The following is a 24743-nucleotide window of genomic DNA, read 5'->3' on the forward strand; positions in this document are numbered from 1 at the left end:
AGACCACACCTTGAGCCGGGCGTGGTGGCGCATGCCTTTAATCCCAGCACTCGGGAGGCAGAGGTAGGAGGATTGCCTGAGTTCAAGGCCACCCTGAGACTACAGAGTTAATTCCAGGTCAGCCTGGACCAGAGTGAGACCCTACCTAAAAAAAAAAAAAAAAAAGACCACACCTTATTCACTTCCACAGCCTGAAGACAAGGACCACTACCAGGCACCAGGTAAAAGTTCTAAAATGATTCTAAACAGCACTCACTGGTACAACAGGATAATCAGAGGCACAAACTCTGCAACCAAATTGAGTTCCCAGCTCCGGCCCTTCACAATCTCTGTGCCCCATTACTTTTCAGCTCATTTCCCCTGCCTCCCCTTTTTTGAGGGTCTCACTCTAGCCCAGGCTGACCTGGAAATTCATCATGTAGTTTCAGGGTGGCCTCAAACTCAGCCATCCTCCTACCTCTGTCTCCAGAGTGCTGGGATTAAAGTGGTGTGTCACCGCACCCGGCTTACATTTTCCACTCTTAAAAAAAAATGTCTGGGCCCGGGGAGATGGCTTAGAGGCTGAAGGAGCTTGCCTGCAAAACCTGCAATTTCCCAGCCAATCCATGTAAAACCAGGCCAGTATTCATTCACAGCAGCAAGAGACCCTGGCATGTATATACACTTACATACACAAACATACACTTCACTACAAATGTTTTAAAAGATCGGGCAAGTGGCTGGAGAGGTGGCTTAGTGGTTAAGGTGCATGCTGGCAAAGGACACAAGTTCAATTCCCCAGTACTCACATAACGCCAGATATACAAGGTGGGTGGAGTTCATTTGCAGTGGCTAGAGGCCCTGGTGCACCCATTCTCTAACTGCACCTCCCTCTCAAATAAATAATTAAATAATATTTAAAAAAAACAAAAGCTAGCCAGGCGTGGTGGCGCACGCCTTTAATCCCAGCACTCGGGAGGCAGAGGTAGGAGGATTGCCGTGAGTTCGAGGACACCCTGAGACTCCATAGTGAATTCCAGGTCAGCCTAGGCTAGACTGAGATCCTACCTCGAAAAACCAAGCAAAAAAAAAGCTAGCTGGGCATGGTGGCTCATGCCTTTAATTCCAGCACTTGGGAGGCAGAGGTAGGTGGATTGCCATGAGTTCAAGGCCACCCTGAGACTACAGAGTGAATTCCAGGTCAGCTTTGACTAGAGGGAGACCCTACCTCAAGAAAAAAAAAAATCCCAGACAGCACATACCTTTAGGCCCAGCACTCTAGAGGCAGAGGTAGGAGGACTGCCTTGAGTTCAAGGCCATCCTGAGACTGCATAGTGAATTCCAGATCAGCCTAGGCTAGAGTGAGACCCTACCTCAAACAACCAAAACTATTTTAAAAGCTAATATAGAATCTACATCACTGATAAGACTAGAGGTTAGCATGAAAACTGCTTAGACTAGGGTCCAGCACACAGCATCAAGTGTTATACAGTAATGACACTATCAGATGTGAGAATTCATTATAATGTCTGGAAAGATATAGAATATGGCCAAGTTCAGAAGCCAGTAAACAGAGGAAGCAGCAGTTAACACTGTAGCTTGGTAAACACAGACTCTTACCTACCTGAAGACCCACCAACTTTTAGTCTCCTTGAGGCTTCCCTCTACTTTATTAGATTTCTCCAGAAGGTCTTCAAGGAGAGTTTAAAACACAGACACTGATTTGGTTGAGAATGAGTACTGAGTGCAGTAGGGCCTCTTGCCTCTGCAGAGGAGCTCTTGACACATGAGCCACTTTGTGCTTCTGGTTTTACATAGGTACTGAGGACCCAAATCTGGGCTGGAAGGCTTCGCAAACAAGTGCATTTAACCATTAAGCCATCTTCCCAGCCCACGAAGGGGGAGGGAGACAGGATGTATGGTGTGTGCAAAGCAAGAACTGCCCTTCTCAGTCAGACTGGCTGGCCAGGGAGCAGGATAGTCTCTAGGGCTAGTTTCCCACAGTACTGGGATTAGGGGAGTGTATGGCCATGCCCATAGTTTTATGGGGTGCTGGGGATAGAACTCAGGGGAATCAGACCCTCATGCTTATTCACTGATCCATCTCCCCAACCCCTAAAGCTCTCAATGTGTACCGCTTTGTTCTTTTTTCAAGGTCAGGTCTCTCTCTAGTCCAGGCTAACCTAAAATTCACTCTGTAGTCTTGGGCTGGCTTCTAACTCACAGGGATCCTCCAATCTGGAGCCACCAGGCCTCAGGCCCCAAAAGCTTTTTTTTTTTTTTTGGTTTTTCAAGGTAGGGTTTTACTGTAGCCCAGGCTGACCTGGAATTCAGTGATCCTCCTACCTCTGCCTCCAAAGCGCTGGGATTAAAAGTTTGTGCCACCAGTCCCAGCCCCCAAAAGCTGCTGCTGCTTCTTTTTTTTTTTTTTTCTGAGGTGGAGCCTGACTAGCTCAGGCTGACCTGGAATTCGCTCTGTAGTCTCAGGGTGGCCTCAAACTCAGGGTGATCCTCCTACCTCTGCCTCCCCAGCACTGTGTGAGCCACCAGGCCTGACACCCCACTAGTTTCTTAATGAGGTTGACAGGTAACCAATATCTAAGCCCAGGATCTTTCACCATTTCCTAAAATTCAGCATCCCTGCTCTACCCCAGAAGCAAAGTAAATTTGAATACAAAATGAATGCAAACATGGGTGAGAAAGAATTGGAAGCTAGCTAAATTGAGGTGGGCCATAAAAGCCTTCCTCACCCTTTCTTCCAGTGGGGTTTGTGACATTTTGTCTTTGCTCCATCAAAGTCCAAAGCAGGGGGCCTGGAGGCTGAGGTAGAGGCCAGAACTCACTGGGACTACAGAATGAGTTGTACTTCAGCCTGGGCTCTAGTGAGGACCTACCTGGAAACAAAACAAAACAAATAAGCAAACAAAAACCAGCAGGATGCTCAGAAGTAGAGCTTACATAGTGGCCCAAGAGTCTGAGTTCTATCCTAACTACTGCAAGCCAAGAAACAGAAATAGAAACAGGAATGGGAAGATGGCTTCAGGTTTAAGGGTTATTGGTTGCAAAGCCTAACACTCCTGGTACGAGTCCCCAGTACTCACGTAAAGTAGATGCACAAAGTGGCACAAGCATATGGAGTTTGTCTACAGTGACAGGAGGCCCCATTGCGCCCATTCTGTCTACTTGTGAATAAATAAAACAAATAAATCTATTACAAGAGATGGCCCAGCTGCTGAAGGCGCTTGCTTGCAAGACCTTGCTGGCCCAGGTTCCACTCCCCAGTACCCACGTAGAGTCAGAGGCACAGAGTGGAGCATGCATCTAGAGTTCACTTGCAATGCCAACAGGCCTTGCTGCATCCATGCTTATTCTTCTCTTCCTCTCTCTCCTTAATAAAAACTCTGAGAACTAAGAGGCCTGGAGAGATGGCTTGGCGGTTGAGGTGCTTGCCTGCTTAGCCTAAGAATCCAGCTTGGACTTCCCAGGTCCCACGTAAGCCAGATGCATAGGGTGGCGCATGAGTCTGGAGTCCATTTGCGGTGGGTAGAGGCCCTGGCGCGCTCATTCTGTCTCTCACCCTCTGATAAACAAACACAAAAAATAGGGATATGTATGTATGCATATATATACATGTGTGTATACATATGTGTGTGTGTGTGTGTGTATATGTACACATATATATGTTTGTTTTTTGCAAAACCAGACAAACACCGCAACAAAACCCAGCAGGGTAAACTTGCTATGGAGACACTTGGCACAATGGAGGCGCTGGGCCTGACGCCCCGTAGATAAAGAGGGAGTTTGGGGCGGCGGGGTGAAGCCCTCTCTCTCTCTCTTGCGCGCGCTCTCCACGCAGCACGGGGGGGGTGACTCCCGAGAGCACCCAGGCTTGCGTGTCGCTCGCCGGAAGGGGTGACGACGACAGACGCCAACTTGCGCCACCGAAAACACTGCTTGGAGAGACACACGGACGGCCGGGCCGTTACGGAGCCGGGGCAGGAGTTCAAAGTCAACGGCGCACACGCCTCCCTCCAGCCGCTGCAGGCCGCGGTGCCGAGCGCGAGCCCCGCCGGGGACCGTGCGCGCCTGCCCCGCGCAGCGAGGCCGAGGGCCGTTCGCCGGGCCGGCCAAACTTCCGTAAGTGACCGGGGCGGGGGGGACCCGGTTGCCTACCCACGCCCCGGCCGTCGTCCTCCCGCCCACGCCACGCGCCGTTCCGAGTGCCCCAGGTGGCGCGAGGAGTCGCCGCGGACCCCGCGACCCCCGCCATGCCCCGCGAGCCCCGGCGGCACACAGGGCCCCGGCTCCACCGCGGGGAAGGACGGTGCCCCGGCGGGAGCGCACGGTCCTCACGAGGCCTCCTCGGGACGCCCACGCGCGCGCCCGTCGTCCCGTCACTCACCCGCCGCGCAACTTGCCGGACTCGAGAGCGGGCGGACGGGCGGGCGGACCGGCTCGACGAGGCGGCGGCTCAGTCACCTGCAGCAACTGCCAAAGCGCCGTCGCAGCCCCGCGACTGAGGCCGTTTCGGCTCTCCTTCCGGCTTCGCCGCGGCGTCACCGCGCGCCTGCGCACAGCGCCCCCTCCCGACTAATGACAGGAAGAACCATAGAGGCGCGCCGGGCCGGCGAGGAGGGGCCTGGGGAGCGAGACCACAGAGAGGGCCGCCTAGCCGGCCCTGGTCGCGGCTCGCCGCCGCAGAGCCTTGACTCCCCCTGGAGGTGGGAGGACGAAAGGAACACACGGAGCGCCTGGAACCCAAGGAGGTGGAGTCACAATCTCAGAATTTACGAGGTGGGAGGGAATCAACGGGATAGCCCTCTACTTGTGTCCCCGCCCCCACCCCAGCCCAGATCTTCCTGTGTGCCTGCACTGATCTAGTAAGACAGATGAAATGACCTATTTCTCCACGAGGGTATTTGATAAGCACTAAAACACTTTAAAAACACTCAAGTCGGGTCGGAGAGATGGCATAGTGGTTAAGGTGCTTGCCTACAAAGCATAAAGGCCCAGGTTCGATTCCCCAGAACCCACATAAGCCAGATGTACAAGGTGGTACATGGGTCTGAAGTTCGTTTGCAGTGGCTGGAGGCCCTGGCATGCCTATTCACCACCCCCCTCCACATCTGCCTCTTTCTCTCTCTCTCAAATAAATAAATGAATTCAAAATAAAATAATTTTAAAAAACTCAACTCTGTTAATTGTTCAATCACTGACTTCTTCTGTTTTTGATTTTTTGTTTGTTTTGTCTTTTTCAAGGCCTGGAACTCACAACAATCCCCCTACCTCTGCCTTCCGATTGCTGGGATTAGATTAAAGGCATGTGCCACCACACCAGGCTACTAACTTTCTCTTCTTCGTTTGCAGTTCTGGGACTCAAACCCAAGGCCTCACACAGGCTAGGCCAATTCTCTATCACTGAGCTTTGTCCCCAGCCCTCTTTTTCCCTTTTATTTAAATTTTGAGGCAAGGTCTAAGTTACTCAGGTAGGTCTTGAACTCACAAGGTAGTCCAGGCTGACTTTGAACTTGTGATCCTCCTGGAAGTCCGAGAGATGGCAAGATGGCAGATCTGGAATCATCTTGTTAATCTTAACATAGTGGAAGGTATCACTCACGTGATGAAACAAACTATGTATGCTAATGTGTTATCTTTTTTTTTTTCCTTCTTCGAGGTAGGGTCTCATTCTAGCCCAGGCTGACCTGGAATTTACGGTGTAGTGGTGGCCTTGAACTCATGGCAATCCTCCTACCTCTGTCTCCTGTGTGCTGGGGTTAAAGACATGCACCACCAATGCCTGGTTATTTTTTTATTTTTATTTTTTATATTTTGTTGTTTTGAGGTAGGGTTTTGCTGTAGCACAGGCTGACCTGGAATTTACTATGTAGTTTCAGGCTGGCTTCGAACTCATGATCTTCCTACCTCACATCCCAATTGCTGGGAATAAAGGCATGTGCCACCAGGCCCGGATTTTTTTGGTTGGAGGTAGGGTCTCACTCTAGCTCAGACTGACCTGGAATTCACTATGGAGTCCCAGGGTGACCTAGAATTCATTGTGATCCTCCTACCTCTGCCTTCTGAGTGCTGGGATTAAAGGCACGTGCCACCACGTTTAGTTCCCTGGCTTTTTTTTTCAATGTTTTAAAAATATTTTTACCTATTTATTTGAGAGACAAACAGAGAGAAAAAGCCAGACTCAGAGAGAGAATAAATATGGGCACTCCAGGTCTCCTGCAAATGGAACTCCAAACGCATGTGCCACTCTGTGCATGTGGCATTATGTGAGTACTGGGGAATTGAATCAAGACTGTCAGGCTTTGCAAGCAAGTGCTTTTAACAGCTGAGCCATCTCTCCAGCCCTCTCATTCTTTTTTGTTTTAATATTTTATTTCTACTTATTTATTTGAGAGCTAGAGAGGGAGAGAATGGGCATGCCAGGGTCTCCAGCCATTGGCCATTGCAAACCAACTCCAAACACATGTGCCACCTTGTGCATCTGGCTTATGTGGGTCCTGGGGAATCGAACTGTGATCCTTTGGTTTTGCTGGCAAGTGCCTTTACTGCTAAGCCATCTCCCCAGCTCCCTCTCCTTGTTCTTATAAAGCCACCAATGTCATCATGGGAGCCCCACCCTCATAAACTCTTCTTACCCTAATTACCTCCCGAAGGCTCCACTCCACATGCAGATTTGAGGAGTGAGAGTCCAATAAATGAGTTTGGGGGCGGGGAAGCTAGTCAAACCGTGCCAGAAGAAAAGGCCAGCAACTCTAAAGGTCATGCTTCCCAGCATTCACTCAAATGTTGCTACTTTGCTTCATTTCTTCTGCAGACAGAGTCTAGCTATGTAGCTCAAGCTGGCCTCAAATTTGTGATCCCCTCGGCTTGGTCTCCCAAGTGCCAGCCAGGATTGCTGATATGACCGGTGTGTGCCCCACACCTGACTGCATTGATTTAAAGAAAGTCTGGAACTGGAGAGATGGTGGTGAAGGTGCTTGCCTGCAAAGCCTAAGGACATATGTTCGAATCTTCAGGTCCCACATAAGTCAGACACACAGTAACACAAGCACACAATGTTGCACATGCACACAAGGGGGCTCGTGTGTCTGGAGTTCATCTGCAGTGGCTGAAGGCCCTGGCGCACCCATTCTGTCTCTTTCTGCCTTTCTCTCTCAAATAAACAACAAAAAATAAAATAAGTTTAAAAAAAAAAAAAAAAGAAAGAAAGACTGGGCTGGAGAGATGGCTTAGCAGTTAAAGTTCTTGCCTGTGAAGCGTAAGGACCCCATTCAAGGCTTGATTCTCCAGGACCCACGTTAGCCAGATGCACAAGGGGGCACACGTGTCTGGAGTTCATTTGTAGTGGCTGGAAGCCCTGGCGTGCCCATTCTCTCTCTCTCTGTCTCTTTCTCTCTGTCTGTCACTCTCAAATAAATAAAAATGAACAAAAAAAAATTTTTTTAAAGAAAGACTGGCTGGGTGTGGTGGTGCATGCCTTTAATACCAGCACTTGAGAGACAGAGGTAGGAGGATTGCTATGAGTTTGAGGCCACCCTGAGACTACATAGTGAATTCCAGGTCAGCCTGGGCTATAGTAAAGCCCTACCTTGAAAAAACAAAAAACAAAACAAAAAGTGTGGGGCTGGAGAGATGGCTCAGCATTTAAGGCACTTGCCAGCAAACCCTAGTGACCTGGGTTTGAGCCCCCAGTAGTTCCCACGTAAAGTCTGATGCACAAAGTGGTGCATTCATCTGGAGTTCATTTGCTGCAGCTAGAGGCCCCAGTGTGCCCATTGTCTGTCTCTCCCCCTCTCCCCTTCTCTCTCTCTCTTTGCAAATGTATTGTTTTCAGTCCAACTAGAGAGCAGTTGGTTTCTCCCAGAGCAGACATGCCACTATTGCACCCATTCAGTCTTTTGGCCTGTCTGGACAAACTTGAGGCTTCCAGTGTCCACTGTTTTCACCGCTGATGAATTCTGTCTCCCATAGGGCTGCATGCAGTGTAGCTTTTTCCAGCTTTCGGTTGGCTGGTCTACAGGGAGAAGGTTTTCTGCTCAGCACCAGCTTGATTTCTCAGTTGACTTTGCCGCTCAGGCATATGAAGTCTTCAGCGACAGGGTCTCACCATCTGTTACTCAAGGGAAACCAAGGGCCTTGGCAATAGCCTGTAATGTTTTGGAGGCAACAGGGACCTCCCTGGCCAACAACTCACTGGAAGGTATCCCATCCTTGGCACTGAAAATTTTCTAGTAGAAATATATGGTTTCTGGGTGTTCCATTATCCAAAAAGTAGGCTTTCATATGTCTTATTCAGTATATTTTGAATTTTAGCCAGGTGTGGTGGTGCACGCCTTTAATCCCAGCACTCGGGAGGCAGAGGTAGGATTACTGTGAGTTCGAGGCCACCCTGAGACTCCATAGTGAATTCCAGGTCAGTCTGGGGTAGAGTGAGACCCTACCTTGAAAAACCAAAAAAGAAAGAAAGAAAGAAAAAAAGCAGAATATTTTGAATTTTGATTGACCTTCCCCCTACCCTTCTCTAACTCAGTCTCTTCCCCTGGCCCCACTTAGGCCATTCCATTCCCTGTAATCTGTTCTTCTGCTTACATATATATAATACTATCCCCTAAAGACCATCTCTCTCCTCCCTCCCTTACAGCCTGTTTTTCTAGCTTACTAGCCTCTGCTACCAATTTTTGGTTCCAGTTAACACACAGCTATAAACATTTGTAGCTAGGATCTACATATGAGAGAGAACATGCAATATTTGGCTTTTGGGGCCTGGGTTACCTCACTTAATATAATCCTTTCCAGATCCATCCATTTCCCTGCAAATTTCATAATTTCAGTTTTCTTTACCACTGAATAGAACTCCATTGTGTAAATGTACCATATCTTTACTATCCATTCACCTGTGGAGGCTTGCTCTATGGGAGGGAATACATGCCTAGTACTGAAAACCTAATCAAGAGCTTATGGTAGGGGAGGTCATGAGCCTTAGGGGTTATAAAGCCTGCTCTTGTCTGGCTGAATGCATATATTATGTTAACCAAACTGCCCTGAAAGCACTACCCTTAATGTTCATATTCATATATTAATAATACTCTCACTTTTGGTTAGAGAAGATTCTCTTTCAGAAGGTGGTGACCATTGGGATGGCATAAAAGGCAAGATCGCTGAGAAGGGACAGAGGAGTGTCCAAGACTGAAACTTCTCTCTCACACCCTCCCAAGAACCAGGGTCCATTGAGGAAGAGGTGGCAGGAAGAATGTAAGAGCCAAAGGAAGGGTACCACTCCTTACAGTGCAACTGTCCAGATAGAAATTGGCCTCGATATCCATGACCTCGCAGTGCCTAGCAATACCTACACAAGACCCTCATAATAGGAGAAAAAGATGATGGCATCAAAATAAAAGAGTGACTAATGGAGAGAGGGAGGGGAAATGAGGGAAAATGAAATTGTGAAGGGGTAAGTGGGGGAGTGGAGGGAATTATGGTTTATTGTCTGTAAGTACAGAAGTTGTCAATAAAATATTTTTAAATGTATTGTTTTCATTAATAGTGTTATGAAACACTGAGATTCATAAACCCATTGCCTACTTTCCCTGTATTTTTGCGTGTGTGTTCACTTCCTTTAATAACATAACATATGCCATGTTGTCACTTTGGAATGTATGTTCATGTTAGATAAGAGAATTTCATAAGTGCATGAGAGCATTCTATAGTATGTCAAAGCCTGCATGAGGCCTCACCAATCAGCTTGTTCATCAGCCATTAATCATGCCCACCTCTCAGCACTTTACCTTTTACAGTCCTTACAGAAGTAGACATATTCTACATTTAAATAAGTTCTTTCACCTTTACATTAGCACTTGAGGTGGCAGGGCACTTGCCTAGCTTGTAAGGCCCTGGACTTGGTGCCCAACATCACAAAAAAAAAAAAAAAAAAGAGCAGGAAAAAAATTCTCTATTTCAAGATGACCTTTACAAATTATTTTACTACAACAGCAGCAAAAATATGATTCTGCAGTTATAAAAGAGCTGAACCAGAATCCACAACTAAGTCATTCTCATGTGTATAAGTGTGATTCTAAAATAAATATCCAGGTTTGGTTTAAGCACATGTATACATAATCAATCTCTCTCTCTCTCTCTCTCTCTCTCTCTCTCTCTCTCTCTCTGTCTCTCATGGAAAACTGTGCATAAGTTATATTTCTTACACTTTCTTGAGTTTTTCAGAAGCCAGTAAATCTCAGGCTGGAGTTCTCAAATCAGTTCACAGGCAGGAGCAAAGGTTAAATTAACATTATGGGCAAACAGGATTCCTACCTCATTCTTTCCAAAGCATGGAGTATTATGCAGCAAAGTGGGGGCACTTCAGGACTGCCTTGCTGTCTTTGTTAAACTAATCTCATCATAAAGATTTAAGAGGAGGACATCGTAACATAATCAAGTGTATTCAGTGACATGTTTCTTCACTGGTAACTTGACTCCTGAGTGACCTCTTTAGTGAACTAGTCACTAATAATTTGGTCACTAAGTAAATCAAGCCAGCAAGAAAAGAAGCCATTATTCAAATTCTGTGTTATTGTCTGAACCCAGTCACTTTAAAAAAATTTTTTTTGTTTATTTTTATTTATTTATTTATTTGAGAGTGACAGAGAGAGCAAGAGGGAGGGAGGGAGGGAGGGAGGGAGGGAGGGAGAGAGAGAGAGAGAGAGAGAGAGAGAGAGAGAGAGAGAATGGGTGGGCCAGGGCCTCCAGCCACTGCAAATAAACTCCAGATGCATGTGCCCCCTGTGCATTTGGCTAATGTGGGTCCTGGGGAATAAAGCCTCAAACTGGGGTCCTTAGGCTTCACAGGCAAGCGCTTAACTGCTAAGCTATCTCTCCAGCCCCCCAGTCACTCTTTATTTCTGACATAAATGCATAACCTCCATATGAGATGTCTATAGAGCAAGCGCTTCCAAGCAGACAAGGCAGCAGCTCTTCTGAGGCTTGGGTTTGGCCCAATATTCCATGTACAAGGAGTAGCCCATACCAAGAGTCATTGCTCCTACAACAAAGCCTTGGGTTGCTACTCACATGCGGATCAGGTGAAGGGACATTTTTCTATTTCCCCAACTCTTCAATTTATATAATCCATATACAACAATTTCTGCGAGTCTCTTTACCTTTTTGGATAAATTTAGATGCCTGGCCTTCATCATATGAAGAAAGGGAAATATCTGGGTTGGTTGACATCGTGACTGCTTGAAGAATCTTCCACATCCACACTCCCTCCACCAAACTGCCAGCTTGAGGGCTCACGTGCCTGACCCAGCAAGCTCGGCTGCACCACCAGCTTCCCTGTATTTTTATTTTTAAAATATATTTTATTTATTTATTTGAAAGAGAAAGAGGCAGAGAGAGAGAGAGAGAGAATGGGCATGCCAGGGCCTCCAGCCACTGCAAATGAACTCCAGATGCATACACCCCCTTGTGCATCTATCTGGCTTACGTGGGTCCTGGAGAATCTAACCAGGATCCTTTGGCTTTGTAGGCAAATGCCTTAACTGTTAAGCCATCTCTCCATCCCCTGTATTTTTAAAATATTTATTTATTTATCTATTTGAGAGACAGACAGACACAGAAAGGGAGTTTGGGTGTACCAGTCTCTAGCTGCTGCAAATGAACTCCAGATGCATGTAACACTTTGTGTATCTGGTGTTATGTGGTTACAGGGGAACTGAACCCAGGCTGTTAGGCTTTGTAAGAAAACACCTTTAACTGCTGAGCCAAGTCTCCAGCTCCATTTAGAGGGAGTCAGGTAGCTCTTTTAAGCAGTTAGGGTGACCCCCTAAAAGTTAAAAAAAAAAAAAAAGCAGGAGTATCTTGGGCCAGGATCACTGTAATCCTCCTACCTCTGCCTCCTGAGTGCTGGGATTAAAGGCTAAAGGTGTACACCACCCCGCCTAGCTCCCTGTATTTTTAAAAATAAATTAGGAAGAGTAATTGGTAAAGGAAAAGGGATTCATTTGCACTTAAGTGGAAGGGTCTAGTTTCCTTCTCACCACACCTGTGATCCTTGTACAATTTATAGGAAGACAAAAGACAAAAGTCTGGAACATATGCAAATTTGACTGTGAGACAGGCAAGACAGTCTTTTCCTGGGGGTACGGGAAGGTGTATGTGACCCAACGTTACCTGTTTTGATTATTTTGTTGCCTTTGTGGACTCTGGACTGTTTTAACAGCTCTGGAGACTTTTGGGGCTCCAGACTGGGGCAGTTTAGGGGCTTTAAACAAGATTCTGGAAAATAAAATAACAATGATAAGCCATGCTAATTCAGATCTGGGAAGTTTCAGGCATTGCCTTAAAATTGAACAAAAATGCAAGTATTACTTCAAGGGAAATAACTGTGTATTTGCTTCCAACTGTATCACTGAGCTTTCAAGAGAAGAAGATAATTTGAGAAGATTTATGTCCACCTCTGTGAACTTGACAGTTTCTCATTACTGGAAAACTTTGCCAATGAGATGGTGGTAATCAGAATGGATATGATTTTTCTGATACTTTATGAAATGTGTCAACATTCTGAAAACCTGCTGTGATCTTGTGATATAATAAGAAATATGTATTTTGGTCTTCAGTCCCAGTCAGAGCATCTAAAACACTTGCAATTTCCTGAGGGATAAGGGCTGACAAAATTCAGGAATGATCTAACACATTTGTATTTGGTTTCTAAACCCATCTCCAGAATGATCAAGGTGAAAGAAATGGAATTTTACGTTCTTCCTAGCATGTGCCTTTGAGCCACATCTGCCAATGTGTGAATGAAGTGACTTTTGGAAAGCCTGGAAGGCTGATGTCATGGTAGCCAATTATGTCTTTAGAGGATTAGAGATTGCATTACTCACTAATGGCCAGTGATTTAATCAATGATGCCTAGGTAGTGAAGCCTCTATTAAAAAATAAACCCCAGGCTGGAGAGATTGCTTAGTGGTTAAGGCACTTGCTTGCAAAGCCAAAGGACCCAGGTTCGATTCCCCAGGATCCACACGAGGTAGCACATGTGTCTTGAGTTCATTTGCAGATGGTAGATGCTCTGGTGTGCCCATTCTCTCTCTCTCTACCTCTTTCTCTCGCTTAAATAAATAAATAAATAAACAAACCCCAAGCTGGGTGTGGTGCCACACTCCTTTAATCCCTGCACTTTTGGTTATTCAAGATAGGGTCTCACTTTAGCATGAGCTGACCTGGAATTCACTATGTAGCCTCAGGATTGCCTTGAACTCAAAGTGATCCTCTTACCTCTGCCTCGCAAGTGCTGGGATTAAAGGCATGTGCCACTACACCCGGCTGCAAGTTATAAATTTTTTTTTTTTTTTTTTTTTTTGCTTTTTCGAGGTAGGGTCTCACTCTGGTCCAGGCTGACCTGGAATTAACTCTGTAGTCTCAGGGTGGCCTTGAACTCACGGCGATCCTCCTACCTCTGCCTCCCGAGTACTGGGATTAAAGGCGTGCGCCACCACCAAGTTATAAATTTTAATAAACTCCTGAGTACATTGAGAGACGTAAGTTCAAACTACCACACCATGTAAGGCCAGATGCACAAAGCGGCGCATGTACTTCATGTTTAGTGACAAAACGCTCTCCTGACACACTCCTACTTTCTCATTCTTTTTCTTTCTTTTTGTTTATTTTTATTTATTTATTTGAGAGCAGCAGAGAGAGAGAGACAGACAGACAGACAGAATGGGTGCACCAGGACCTCCAGGCACTGCAAACAAACTCCACATACATGTACCACCTTGTGCATCTGGCTTATTTCAGGTCAGCCTGGTCTAGAGTGAGAACCTATCTCAAAACAAACAAACAAATAAATAAAAAAAGGGGGGGCTAGAGAGATGGCTTAGCAGCTAAGGCACTTGCCTACAAAGCCTAAGAACCCATTTTCTATTCGCCAGATTCCATGTAAGCCAGATGCACAAAGGTGAGGCAAACACAAGGTCACACATGCCAACTAGGTGATACAAGCATCTGGAGTTTGATTGTAGTGGCTGGAGGCCCTTGTACCTCAATTCTCTCTCTCTCTGTCTCTTTATACAATAAAATTAAAATTAAAATTAAATGAAACAAACAAACAAAAAGAACCATGGGCCAGGTATGGTGGTGCACGCTTTTAATCCTAGCACTTGGGAAGAAGAGGTAGGAGGATCACCATGAGTTCCAGGCCACCGTGAAACTATGTGGTGGTTTGAATAGATGACCACCAATATATTTAGTTTTTTTATTGGTTTATGCCTTGCATCTGCAGCCACCTGGCTGGAGGTGGTGTCACTGGGCTGATCTTAAGGTGTGGTGGTGGGGTTGAGATTTCAATCTAAAGATATGCAAAGTGTGCCTAGCTGGAGTTCCTGAAGTGTGCTGTGTGGCTTTTGGCTGGTGCTTCCCTCTCTCTTTGTTTGGTCCTGTGAAGGCAGGCCAGCTTCTTCTGCCATTATGGAACTTCCCCCTGGATCTTTTTTTTTTTTTAATTTTTAATTTTTATTTATTTATTTGAGAGTGACAGACACAGAGAGAAAGACAGATAGAGGGAGAGAGAGAGAGACAGAGAGAGAATGGGCGCGCCAGGGCTTCCAACCTCTGCAAACGAACTCCAGACACGTGCGCCCCCTTGTGCATCTGGCTAACGTGGGACCTGGGGAACCGAGCCTCGAATTGGGGTCCTTAGGCTTCACAGGCAAGCGCTTAACCGCTAAGCCATCTCTCCAGCCCCCCCCTGAATCTTTAAGCTTCAATAAATCCCTTCCTCCATAACTGTGTTTGGTCTGGAAGTCCATCTCAGTGAACCTGAAGCTGTCTGCACAAAGGTGAGGCAAGCACAAGGTCACACATGCCAACTAGGTGACACAAGCATCTGGATTTTGATTGCAGTGGCTGGAGGCCCTGGCACCCCAATTCTCTCTCTCTTAAGCAATAAAAAAAAATGGGGGAGAGGGAGGGAATTACCATGGGATATTTTTTTATAATCATGGAAAATGCTAATAAAAATTTTAAAAAAAGAACATACTTTGGATAAAAAAATTAAAAAAAAAATAAAATGAAATGAAAACAAACAAAAAGAACCATGGGCCAGATGTGGTGGTGCACACCTTTAATCCTAGCATTTGGGAGGCAGAGGTAGGAGGATCACCAGGAGTTCGAGGCCACCCTGAGACTACATAGTGAATTCCAGGTTAGCAGCTAGGGAGATGATGACTCAGCCATAAAAGGTGTTTGCTTGCTTGCAAAGCTTACTGATCCAGGTTCAATTCCCCAGTTCCCATGTAAAGCCAGATGCACAAAGTGGCGCATGTGTCTGGAGTTTGACTTCATTGGCTAGAGGCCTATTATCTCCCCTGTCCCATCCCCCTTGTAAATAAATTTCTTGTTAATTTTTGTTTGTTTGTTTGTTTTTTGAGGTAGTGTCTTGCTCTCCAGCCTTGTGCATCTGGCTTACGTCAGTCCTGGGGAATTGAACCAAGATCCTTTGGTTTTGTAGGCAAACACCTTAACCACTAAGCCATGTCTCTAGCTGCTCTTTTTTTTTTAATATTTTTTGTTCATTTTTTATTTATTTATTTGAGAGTGACAGACACAGAGAGAAAGACAGATAGAGGGAGAGAGAGAGAAGGGGCGTGCCAGGGCCTCCAGCCACTGCAAACAATCTCCAGACGCGTGCGCCCCCTTGTGCATCTGGCTAACGTGGGACCTGGGGAACCGAGCCTCGAACCGGGGTCCTTAGGCTTCACAGGCAAGCGCTTAACCGCTAAGCTATCTCTCCAGCCCTCTTTTTGTTTTTTGAAGTAGGGTCTCACTGTAGCCCAAGCTGACCTGGAGTTCATTGTGCAATCTCAGGCTTGCCTCAAACTCATAATGATCCTCGTACCTCTGCCTCCCAAGTGTTGGGATTAAAGGCATGCACCACCATGGCCAGCTAAAAATATATATTTTTTCATTTTTATTTATTTATTTGAGAGAGACAGACAGAGAGAGAGAGAATGGGGGCGCCAGGGCCTCCAGCCACTGCAAACGAACTCCAGACGCGTGCGCCCCCTTGTGCATCTGGCTAACGTGGGTCCTGGAGAATCGAGCCTCGAACCGGGGTCCTTAGACTTCAAAGGCAAGCGCTTAGCCGCTAAGCCATTTCTCCAGCCCCCAGCTAAAAATATTTTTTAAATTATATTATTTATTTATTGTTTATGAGAGAGCAAGAGCGAGAGAAAGAGAGAGAGAATTGGCTGGTATGGCAGGGTCTCAGAAGTGTGCACCACTTAGTACGCATGTGCAGCCTTGTGCTTGTGTCACACTGCGCGCCTGTCTGACGTGGGATCTGCAGTCAAACATGGGTCTTTGAGCTTTACAGGCAAGCACCTTAGTCGCTAAAAATACTTTTAAAATATTTATTTGAGAGAGAGAGAATGGGCGCACCAGGCCTCTAGCCACTGCAAACGAACTCCAGATGCATGCTCCACCTTGTGCATCTGGCTTACATAAGTACTGGGGAATCAAACTTAAGTCCTTGGGCTTTCTTTGCAAGCGAGCATCTTACCTACAAAGTCATCTCTCCAGCCCCCAAATACCTTTTTTTTTATATTTATTTATTTGAGAGTGACAGACAGAGAGAAGGAGGCAGAGAGAGAGAAAGAGAGAAAGAATGGACATGCCACGGCTTCCAGCCACTGCAAATGAACTCCAGATGCATGCTCCCCCTTGTGCATCTGGCTAACATGGGTCCTGGGGAATCAAGCCTTGAACCGGGGTCCTTAGGCTTCACAGGCAAGCACTTAACCACTAAGCCATCTCTCCAACCCCCCCCAAAACCTTTTATTTTACTTTATTTACTTATTTTTTCTGAGGTAGGGTCTTGCTGTAGTCCAGGCTGACCTGGAATTCACTCTATAATATCGGGGTGGCTTCCAACTCACAGAGATCCTCTTACTTCTGCCTCCAGGGTGCTGGGATTAAAGGTGTGCACCACCATGCCCGGCTCCAAAAGTTCTTAAAAAAAAAAATAAATAAAAGAACCAAGGCTGGAGTGATGGCTTAGCAGTTAAGGCACTTGCCTGCAAAGCCAAAGGACCCAGGTGTGATTCCATAGGACCCATGCAAGCCAGATGCATAAGGTAGTACATGTGTCTGGAGTTCATTTCCAGCAGCTAGAGGCCCAGACATTTGTTTTTTCTTTTTCTTTTTTCCCCCTCTCCTCTCTCAAATAATAATAATAATAATAATAATAAAGGACCTAGCAGGGTATGGTAGCACACAGCTTTAATCCCAGCACTTGGGATCAGAAGGCAGAGGTAGGAGGATCATTGTGCGTTTGAGGCTACCCTGAGACTACATAGTGAATTCTAGGTCAACCTGGGCTACAGTGAGAACCTATTTGAAAAACAAAATTTGAGACAATAACTAATCAAGCCACATGGTATCCAGGACTGCTTAACTATGCAGCCCTCTCACCTCTTATCCCTCAATTCTTTCTCTATTTTGGTTTTGTTTTAAAGGCGTATGTCACCACACCTAGCTCTTTCTCTATTTTTTTTTTTTTTTTTTTTTTGGTTTTTCGAGGTAGGGTCTCACTCTGGTCCAGGCTGACCTGGAATTAACTCTGTAGTCTCAGGGTGGCCTTGAACTCACGGCGATCCTCCTACCTCTGCCTCCCAAGTGCTGGGATTAAAGGCGTGCGCCACCACGCCCGGCTATTTTATTTTTTTAAAAGTGTCTATTTTTATTTTATTTTATTTGAGACTGAGAAAGAGAGGGAGAGAGAGGCAGAATGAGAGAATGAGCACTCTGTAAATGAACTTCAGACACAAGCACCACCATGTGTATCTGGTTTACGTGGGTACTGGGAATTGACCCTGGGTCCTTTGGCTTTGTAGGCCTTTATTGCCCTTTTTTGTTTGTTTGAGGTAGGGTCTTGCTCTGTCCCAGGCTGACCTGGAATTCACTATGTAGCCTCAGGCAGCCTTGAACTCACAGTGGTCCTCCTACCTCTTGCCTCCTAAATGCTGGGATTAAAGGTGTGTGCCACCACGCTTGGAAATTTTTTTTTTTTTTTTTTTTTTTGAGGCTGTGTCTCTTATATTCCAGGCTGGCTTGAAATCACTCTGTAGCCACAGATCCCTTGAACTTCTGATCTTCTCGCCTCTCCCACCCCAATGCTGAGACTCCAGCTGTGTGCCATTACCTCATTTATGTGGTGCTAAAGACAGAGTCCAGGACCTCATGCATGCTAAGGCAAGCACTCTACCCACTGAGCCGGTTCCCCTGCCCCAGTTCTTCTTTGATTTAATCCTCAAGCTCATGTCAGCACCCCTAAAGATGAGATTCCTTTATCTGTTCCTCTTCCCAATGCTCACATTATTAAATCTCTTTGGTGGTTTGAACCAGGTGTTCCCCTTAAGTTCATGTGTTCTGAATACTTGATCCCCAACTGATGTCAACTTTGGAGGTGGAGCCTTGCTGAAGGAGGCATCTTGCTGGGGGTGGACCTGAGGGTTTATTAGCCCCTGGCTTGCCAGAGTTAGTTCAGCTCACTGTGCTGTTTGCTGCTGTTTCCATCTGCTGTGGCAGAGCTCATGTCCAGCCTCTGTTCATGCCATGCTTTCCCCTGGAATCATGAAGCTTTCCTTCCAGACTGTAAGCCAAAATAATCCTTTCCTCCCGCCAGCTGCTTTTTTCATTTGTTTGTTTTTGTTATTCTAGGCAGGGTCTCACTCTAGCCCAGGCTGACCTGGAATTCACTATGTAGTCACAGGGTGGCCTTGAACTCTCGGTGATCCTCCTACCTCTGCCTCCCCAGTGCTGGGATTAAAGGCGTGTGCCACCATGCCCGGCTCTGGTCAGGTGCTTTGTCCCAGCAATGTGAAGGTAACTACAACATTTCCTTTCTCTATTTTTCACCATCATTCTGATCACAGTGGGACAGTAAATGAATTTTTTTGGAGTCATTGGAATTGGGGCTTTTGCCCCCAAACTCCAATACTACTACTTGACACACTTTAGTGGGATATCAGAGACTATTCACCATTATCTTTTTCTTCTTCTTGTCAATTTTTTTAATTAACCACTTCCATGATTATAAAAAATATCCCACGGTAATACCCTCCCTCCCCCCATCCCCACACTTTCCCCTTTGAACCTCCATTATCCATCATATTCCCTCCCCATCTCAATCAGTTTCTCATTTATTTATTTATTTATTTATTGGAATTACAAAGCTACTTTTAATACTTTGGGGTGTGCCCCACAGGAATAAAAAACACCGGGAAGGGGTAGCCCCCTCACCCCCAGGAGTGGCCCAGAGGGAGAGAGCTACCTGAGGGGAAGGAAGCACAGAAGGGACCCGCTGCAGACTCCGGGCAAAGGGAATGCCATGGGTGCTGGGACCTGTGAGCTCTACAGGAGGAAACGCAAGCATGGTGGGACTGGCTCCAGGCACACAGGCGAAGGGCAAGAGGGTTGGACACGAAGCCACAAAGCTACTTGGGTTCCTCCTTCTTCTCGTTTGCCTTTTTCTGCTTCTGCTGCATGATCTCCGAGTCCCTCTGCTTGCCGGCGGCAGCAGAAAGCCCATCATCTTGGCGCTTGCCCTTAACAGAGTCGCTCTGCTTTTTTATGTTCTTCTGGCGGGCGAGCTCGCACTGGTTACCGCGGGTCATGGCAATGGCAGCGGCCCCGACCTGCCTCTTTTTTATTTTGATGTCATGATCTTTTCCTCCTCTTATGATGGTCTTATACAGGTAGTGTCAGGCACTGTGAGGTCATGGATATCCAGGCCATTTTGTGTCTGGAGGAGCACGTTGTTAGGAGTCCTGCCCTTCCTTTGGCTCTTACATTCTTTCCGCCACTTCTCCTGTGGTATGTATGTGCCCACACTCACACACATGAACATGCAGACACCCACAACAAAAACACTGCTTTCAGCCGGGCGTGGTGGCTTTAATCCCAGCACTCAAGTGGCAGAGGTAGGAGGATCACCATGTGTTCAAGACCACCCTGAGACTACGTAGTGAATTCCAAATCAGCCTGAGCTAGAGTGAGAGACTACCTTGAAAAACCAAAACCAAACCAAACCAAACCAAACAAACAAAAAAGCCCAAGAGAACAAAACAACAAAAACAAAATAATCAACTCTGCTTTCTTTCTCAATTCGTTGTAAGTGTGCATGCAAGATTATTATTTCTTCCTAACTTCAACCAAAGCAATATGTTGCAGCAGACTGAATATAGAAGCAAATGTCAGAAGGCAGCTGAAAGCCGGGCATGGTGGCGCACGCCTTTAATCCCAGCACTCCGGAGGCAGATGAAGGAGGATCGCTGTGAGTTCGGGGCCAGCCTGAGACCCCACAGTGAATTCCAGGTCAGCCTGGGCTGGAGTAAGACCCTACCCCGAAAAAAAAAAAAAAAAAAGGAAGTCTTTTCTCCTGTTTGCTCACAGGTATGTGATGTTACCCGCTGTATACTAGCTCCACATCTGCAGTGGGGTTTGTTTCTAGATGTCTACTGCTTCCTCGTGGTACCTGTCTCCACACAGTGTCTTGTTTTAATGACAAAGGTGTGCATGTTTTAATATATGGGGACCAGCTGTCTTTCTAGAATTGCCTGGCTGTTCCTGCTTTTTACCCCAAATTATATTCAACTTGTCTCTCACTTGAGGAGGGGAAAAGCTAATAGTTTTGTAAATTTTTTTTGTTTGTTTTTTTGAGGTAGGGTCTCACTGTAGCTCAGGCTGGTCTGGAGTTCACTCTGTAGTCTCAGGGTGGCCTTGAACTCATGGCGATCCTCCTACTTCTGCTTCCCGAGTGCTGGGATTAAAGGCATGCACCACCACACCTGGCTCTGAAAAGATCATTTTATTTGTTGCCCCCCTTTTTAAATTATTTAGTTTTGGGTTTTCAAGGAAGGGTCTCATTCTAACCCAATTGACCTGGAATTCCCTCTACAGTCTCAGAGAGGCCTGGAATTCACAGCAATCCTCTTACCTCTGCCTCTTAGGTACTAGAATTAGAAAGTGTGTGCAACCACGCCTAGCTTAAATTATTATCATGTTAATTTTTTTGTTTATTTTTATTTATTTGAGAGCAACAAAGAGGCAGATAGAGAGAAAGAATGGGTGCACCGGAGCCTCCAGCCACTGCAAACAAACTCCAGATGCATGTGCCCCCTTGTGCATCTGGCTAATGTGGGTCCTGGGGAATGGAGCCTCGAACCGTGGTCCTCAGGCTTCACAAGCAAGCACTTAACCGTTAAGCCATCTCTCCAGCCCCTAAATTATTATTTTTATTTATTAAGCAGAGCAAGAGAGAATGAATGCCCCAGGGCCTCTAGCCACTGCAAACTACAGATATATACACCACTTTGTACATCTGGCTTTATGTGGGTACTGGGGAATCAAACAGGGGTCACTAGGCTTTGCAGGCAAGCGCCTTTAACACTGAGCCTTCTCTCTAACCCCACAAGTATGAGCTACTATGCTTGACTTTGCAGAGACTCAAAGGCAGTTGGAAAAGTTGGAGAGCTTTATAATAAAAATAGAAAAGACTTCAGGTATTCCCTGATTGGAGGCTGGTGGGCTTTGGAAGCTAAGGAGTGATCATAAAAATCATGTCCAACCTGGGTGTGGTGGCACAGGCCTTTAATGCCGGCACGCAGGAAGCTGAAGTAGGAGGATCACTGTGAGTTTGAGGCCAGCCTAAAACTACATAGTGAATTCCAGGTCAGCCTGGAAATTTTTATTTTGTTTTGGTTTTCTAAGGTAGGGTCTCTATCTCAGGCTGACCTGGAATTCACTATGTATTCTCAGGGTGGCCTCGAACTCTGGGCGATCCTCCTACCTCCGCCTCCCGAGTGCTGGGATTAAAGGTGTGCGCCACCACGCCCGGCTCTGGAATTTTTATGCGATGCTGGTGATAGGACCCACGGCTTCGTGTGCTAGGCAAACATTCCACCAACTAATTTATTTATTTAACTTGTTACTTATTCATTCGTTCATCCATCCACCCACCCACCCATCATCTATTCATTTGAAAGGAAGAGCAAAATACTGGGAGAGCAGTATGGGAGTGCCAGAGCGTGCGCAGCGGGGAATCAAAGCCAGGATGTCAGGCTTTGCCACCAAGCGCCCTTCACCTCGGAGCCATCTCCCGGGCTCCAGATTGGATTCTGTTAACGCACTTCACACAGGACACAGCGGTGGGCTGGCACCAGCTCGGCTCCGCGCGGCACCGCGGACCACCAACAGCGTGAGGAGGACGCGATTCTTGGGTCCACGGGTGCCACGGAAGCATCTTCCGGCCCTGCCACGTAGCCCGTCCCGCCTGGACTCACGGACGTGCTCCTCGTGGTTGCGTCCGGAAGTGCAGCGCGGCTGACCGGAAGCTCCGCGTCCGTGCGCCAGGCTCGTTGCAGAGGCTGCCGGGAGATGTAGTCTCGCGCGCGTGTGTGCGTATACAAGGGGATTCTTACACTGTTTTGAGGGATGGACCGGAATGTGCTAGTTTCTGGACACCAGGCTGTCCCCCGCTGGCCACTACGGTTTGGCACCTGTTGCTCCTGGCAGAAGTGCACCTCCATCCCGTGCCGTGTGGAGTGCAAGGGTGGCTGGCACCGGCTCTGCACTGGGCAGGTTGTGGTGTGGGGTCCAGTCGTCGTCTGTCCATTGAAGTGTTGGGGTGCTGTCCAGCAGGACGAGGGATGCATACCACCCCCTTCTCTCATCCTGCCTCATCGGAGCCTTCGGCCCGAGGCGCTCAGGGGCATCTGCAGTGACCGGCTGGGCCCTTGGGGAGCTGTCCAGAGGTTCCCCTCTCTTTTCTGAGGGTCGAGCTATTTCTACCCTTTGACCGGACTGGCAGCTTTGCTATACTTGAACTCTATTTATCTGCTGCAGTGGCTGGATCTCTAGGGGAGGAGAGACTGCTGGGGAAACAGCAAAGTGTCCTGTCCTTTTAGGGGACACCACATTTCTTCCCAACCTCCCCTCTCTGCTGCTAATCCCACATTGTAGCCAAGAGTAGATGTGGAGCAGTGTACGAAATGAAGTAAGGGTTTTGTGAAGTGGCTTGTCATTTTGGGGTTCTGGGCACATCCAAGAATCATTTGTACGAGCTGGGTGTGCTGGTGCACGCTTTTAATCCCAGCACTTGGGAGGCAGAGGTAGGAGGATCACCATGAGTTCAAGGCCACTCTCAGACCACATAGCGAATTTTAGGTTAGCCTGGGCTACAGTGAGACCCTATCCTGAAAAAATCCTGTGTTGAGGGCTGAGTGCTTGCTTGCAAAGCCTATTGCCCTGGGTTCCATTTCCCTGCACCCATGCAAAGCCAGACACTAAAACTGGTTTTGTTGGCAGTGGCATGAGACCCTGAAGTAGGTTTTCATAAAATTTATTTACAATACTTAAAAATCATCTTATATTCATAATTCTCAGATGCTAATGTATTACCTGAATTTAATCATGATGAAACATCAATCAAATCTAAACTAAAGAACATAGCTGGGCCTGGTGGCGCACACCTGTAATCCCAGCACTCAGGAGGCAGAGGTAGGAGGATCACCATGAATTCTAGGCCACCCTGAGACTACATAGTGAGTTCCAAGTCAGCCTGGGCTACAGCGAATCCTACCTTGAGAAAACCAATAAATAAATAAGCTGAAGGACATATGTCAGTGTTCTGAAAGACAAAGAGGCAACAGTGCCAGCATATAGGGGGACCAATGTGACCTAATATTTCACACAGTAAGAAAGGATCAGTGAAATGTGACTGGGGGCTATAGGTTCTGCTATGGTATTGGCTTCATGCTGACTTTGGTCACAATTCTGTGGTTGTGTGGCAGAATGTCCTTGTTTTGGGGCAAATGCACATTGAACTATTTAGACCTCTCTTGAAGTTAGAGCTCTCTTGAAGTCAGTAGCTATATAAATGAGCCCACAAATGGCTTTTTTTTTTTTTTTTTTTATGAGAGAGAGAGTGAGAGAGAGAATTGGCACACCAGGGCCTCTAGCCACTGTAACCAAACTCTAGACACGTGTGCCACTTTGTGCACATGTGTGACTTTGTGTGCATGTGTCTGGCTTACATGGTTCTGGGGAGTCGAATCTGGGTCCTTGGGCTTTTGGGACAAGCGCCTTAACTGCTAAGCCATCTCTCCAGCCCCACAGAGGGATTTTGATAATGATCCTATTTCCCAGGACACTGAGCCCTGTTAACTCAAAACTCACCAGCTCTGAATTCAAATGTTAAATGTCCAGTTGTTTGAACGACAGCCCACATGAAGCACATTGCCAGTCACATGGTGCTTCCTGCCTTGCAGGGCCTGGAAGCTGTATCTAACATGGGCTAGCCATTGATAGGACAAGCCATATGGTAAGGAAGACTGCAGGAGGCTCTGATTCAGACACCCTGGATGGGCCTGGCCTCTTGCAGGAACCAGGAGTGCTACACCACCTAGCGGTGAGATCTTTAGTAACCTTGAAGTTCCCTGGAATGGATGGGATAAAATGTTAGTATTTTCACACACACACACACACACACACACTCACGATTTTTGTTTTTTGTTGTTTTTTGAGGTAGGGTCTCGCTGTAGCTCATGCTGACCTAGAATTCACTCTAGTCTCAGGGTGGCCTCGAACTCACAGTGATCCTACCTCTGCCTCCCTAGTGCTGGGACTAAAGGCGTGCACCACCATGCCCAACTGCCAACTGTACATATATATTTTTTGAGACAGTCTCACGG

The 24743-nt window shown here is 46.8% G+C and overlaps 2 protein-coding genes and 1 pseudogene across 9 annotated transcripts in view; all 3 read right to left on the minus strand.

Moving 5' to 3' along the window:
* Positions 1–4510, minus strand: part of Rnf216 (ring finger protein 216) — a 152438-nt gene extending 147928 nt beyond the window's left edge. For 4 of the 8 annotated variants that reach the window (XM_004671304.3, XM_004671303.3, XM_045143301.1 and 1 more), the window contains exon 1: positions 4382–4510. The gene's annotated coding sequence lies outside the window, so the exon portion shown is untranslated. Of the gene's footprint in view, positions 1–2729; positions 2861–3429; positions 3560–4381 lie in introns of those variants that run through there. The other 4 variants (XM_045143298.1, XM_045143302.1, XM_045143300.1 and 1 more) reach the window with 4 other exon arrangements.
* A 25-nt stretch (positions 4511–4535) lies between these two features.
* LOC123458575 lies at positions 4536–11220 on the minus strand (annotated as a pseudogene).
* Positions 11221–19218: 7998 nt separating this feature from the next.
* Positions 19219–19667, minus strand: LOC123458809 (small EDRK-rich factor 2-like). Its single transcript, XM_045144317.1, has one exon. The coding sequence runs from the start codon at positions 19665–19667 to the stop codon at positions 19488–19490; it is 180 nt and encodes a 59-aa protein (XP_045000252.1). The 3' UTR covers positions 19219–19487.
* Positions 19668–24743: the final 5076 nt, after the last annotated feature.

The sequence above is a fragment of the Jaculus jaculus genome, chromosome 2 (assembly GCF_020740685.1).
Source record: "Jaculus jaculus isolate mJacJac1 chromosome 2, mJacJac1.mat.Y.cur, whole genome shotgun sequence".
In the NCBI taxonomy this organism is placed as follows: domain Eukaryota; kingdom Metazoa; phylum Chordata; class Mammalia; order Rodentia; family Dipodidae; genus Jaculus; species Jaculus jaculus.